Here is a 1,284-nt window from a genome sequence, read left to right on the forward strand (position 1 = left end):
TGGCTTAGTCCCTTGATTAATCTGGGGTCGCCACCTTAATAAAACAGATATAAATCATTTTTTATCCAATTTAATCCTAAATTAATTTTTGTTTCTTCATTTATGTTTTGTAAACGTATTTTTAACTTTTAAATTTTACTATTTAAAGCTTTAATTAACGTATTAGTTATTTTATTTATTTTATGTTTTTTTATTTATGCGTTTTATTATTATTTATCTATTGCTGCATTTTACCTCATTTATTTCCATATTCATTTCTTTTTGCTTGGATTTCATTTGCTTGGATTGCTGTTGGTTGGTGTATGAGAAGTTTGTTTTGGTGCTTAAAAAGACAACAGAAAAAAAAGATTTTTAAATGATCGTATAAACGATACAATAAGGTCAGTAAAACAAAATAAGTGAAAAAAGAAAAAAATATATATACGCATTATATATATATATATATTCCTTACTTTATTTTATTCACTTTATTTATTTTCATTACTTTACTTTTTTCCTTTATTTTTATTCCTTCGCTAAATTTAGCCATTATATCAGATGAAAATGTAAAATACAGGCCTAGTAGGCTATATATTTGAATATAAAATTTATTTAGGAGAAAATGTAATCTCTGGCAACCCCAGATTACGTTCTTTACAAATCCTACTAAAGCAAAGGATTGCCTCATGAATATTATTTACGTAACAACACATTCTCCCAGTGATGAGCTTATCTGATTGGCTGAAGGGTGCTAGTCAGCTGACGAATTGATAATCATCGGTTGGCTCGTGTTCTGCTCATGCTTCGACGTTCCAGGAAATCAGTGAAGCAATACTATTTAATATTCATGAGACACGCCTTTTGCCGTAGTATACTGCTCAGATTTGAGGTACGTAGGCGGGGTTAGTGGCGCAGGGGGCGTGGTTATCTATCCTTTAGTCTTTTTATAACTGTTTATCCATCCATCAATCCATCTATCTATTTATCCTTTTAACTATACATTCATCGAAACTGATAACCATCGGTTGGCTCATGTTTTATTAATGTTCTTACGTGCTTTGACGTTGCAGAAAGGGGCGTGGCTGCTCAAAAGTTGCCTGTCTGGATTAGTTTTTGAACACGATTATCCGCAGCGAGGACGGAGAGATGGCTGATCTCACCGTCTCTCTATCCATCCTGGTGGGGATTGTAGTTTTAAGCGAGTTCGCGAGAAGGACGGCTTTATATCTATTCCCGAATCGAGAATGGATAATCTACATGTTGGAGTTTATTTCTACTTTTCAGCTGTGCGCGTGCACGCATGAG

General features: G+C 33.6%; 1 protein-coding gene across 1 annotated transcript in view; it reads left to right on the top strand.

Moving 5' to 3' along the window:
- Positions 1-1,040: 1,040 nt before the first annotated feature.
- The window catches only part of aqp11 (aquaporin 11), an 8,832-nt gene continuing 8,588 nt past the window's right edge, over positions 1,041-1,284 (top strand). The window contains exon 1 of the mRNA NM_001327893.1: positions 1,041-1,284. This exon is cut by the window's right edge and continues 439 nt beyond it. Coding sequence (NP_001314822.1) covers positions 1,126-1,284 — 159 coding nt within the window. The 5' untranslated portion in view covers positions 1,041-1,125.

The sequence above is a fragment of the Danio rerio genome, chromosome 18, assembly GCF_049306965.1.
Source record: "Danio rerio strain Tuebingen ecotype United States chromosome 18, GRCz12tu, whole genome shotgun sequence".
In the NCBI taxonomy this organism is placed as follows: Eukaryota; Metazoa; Chordata; class Actinopteri; order Cypriniformes; family Danionidae; genus Danio; species Danio rerio.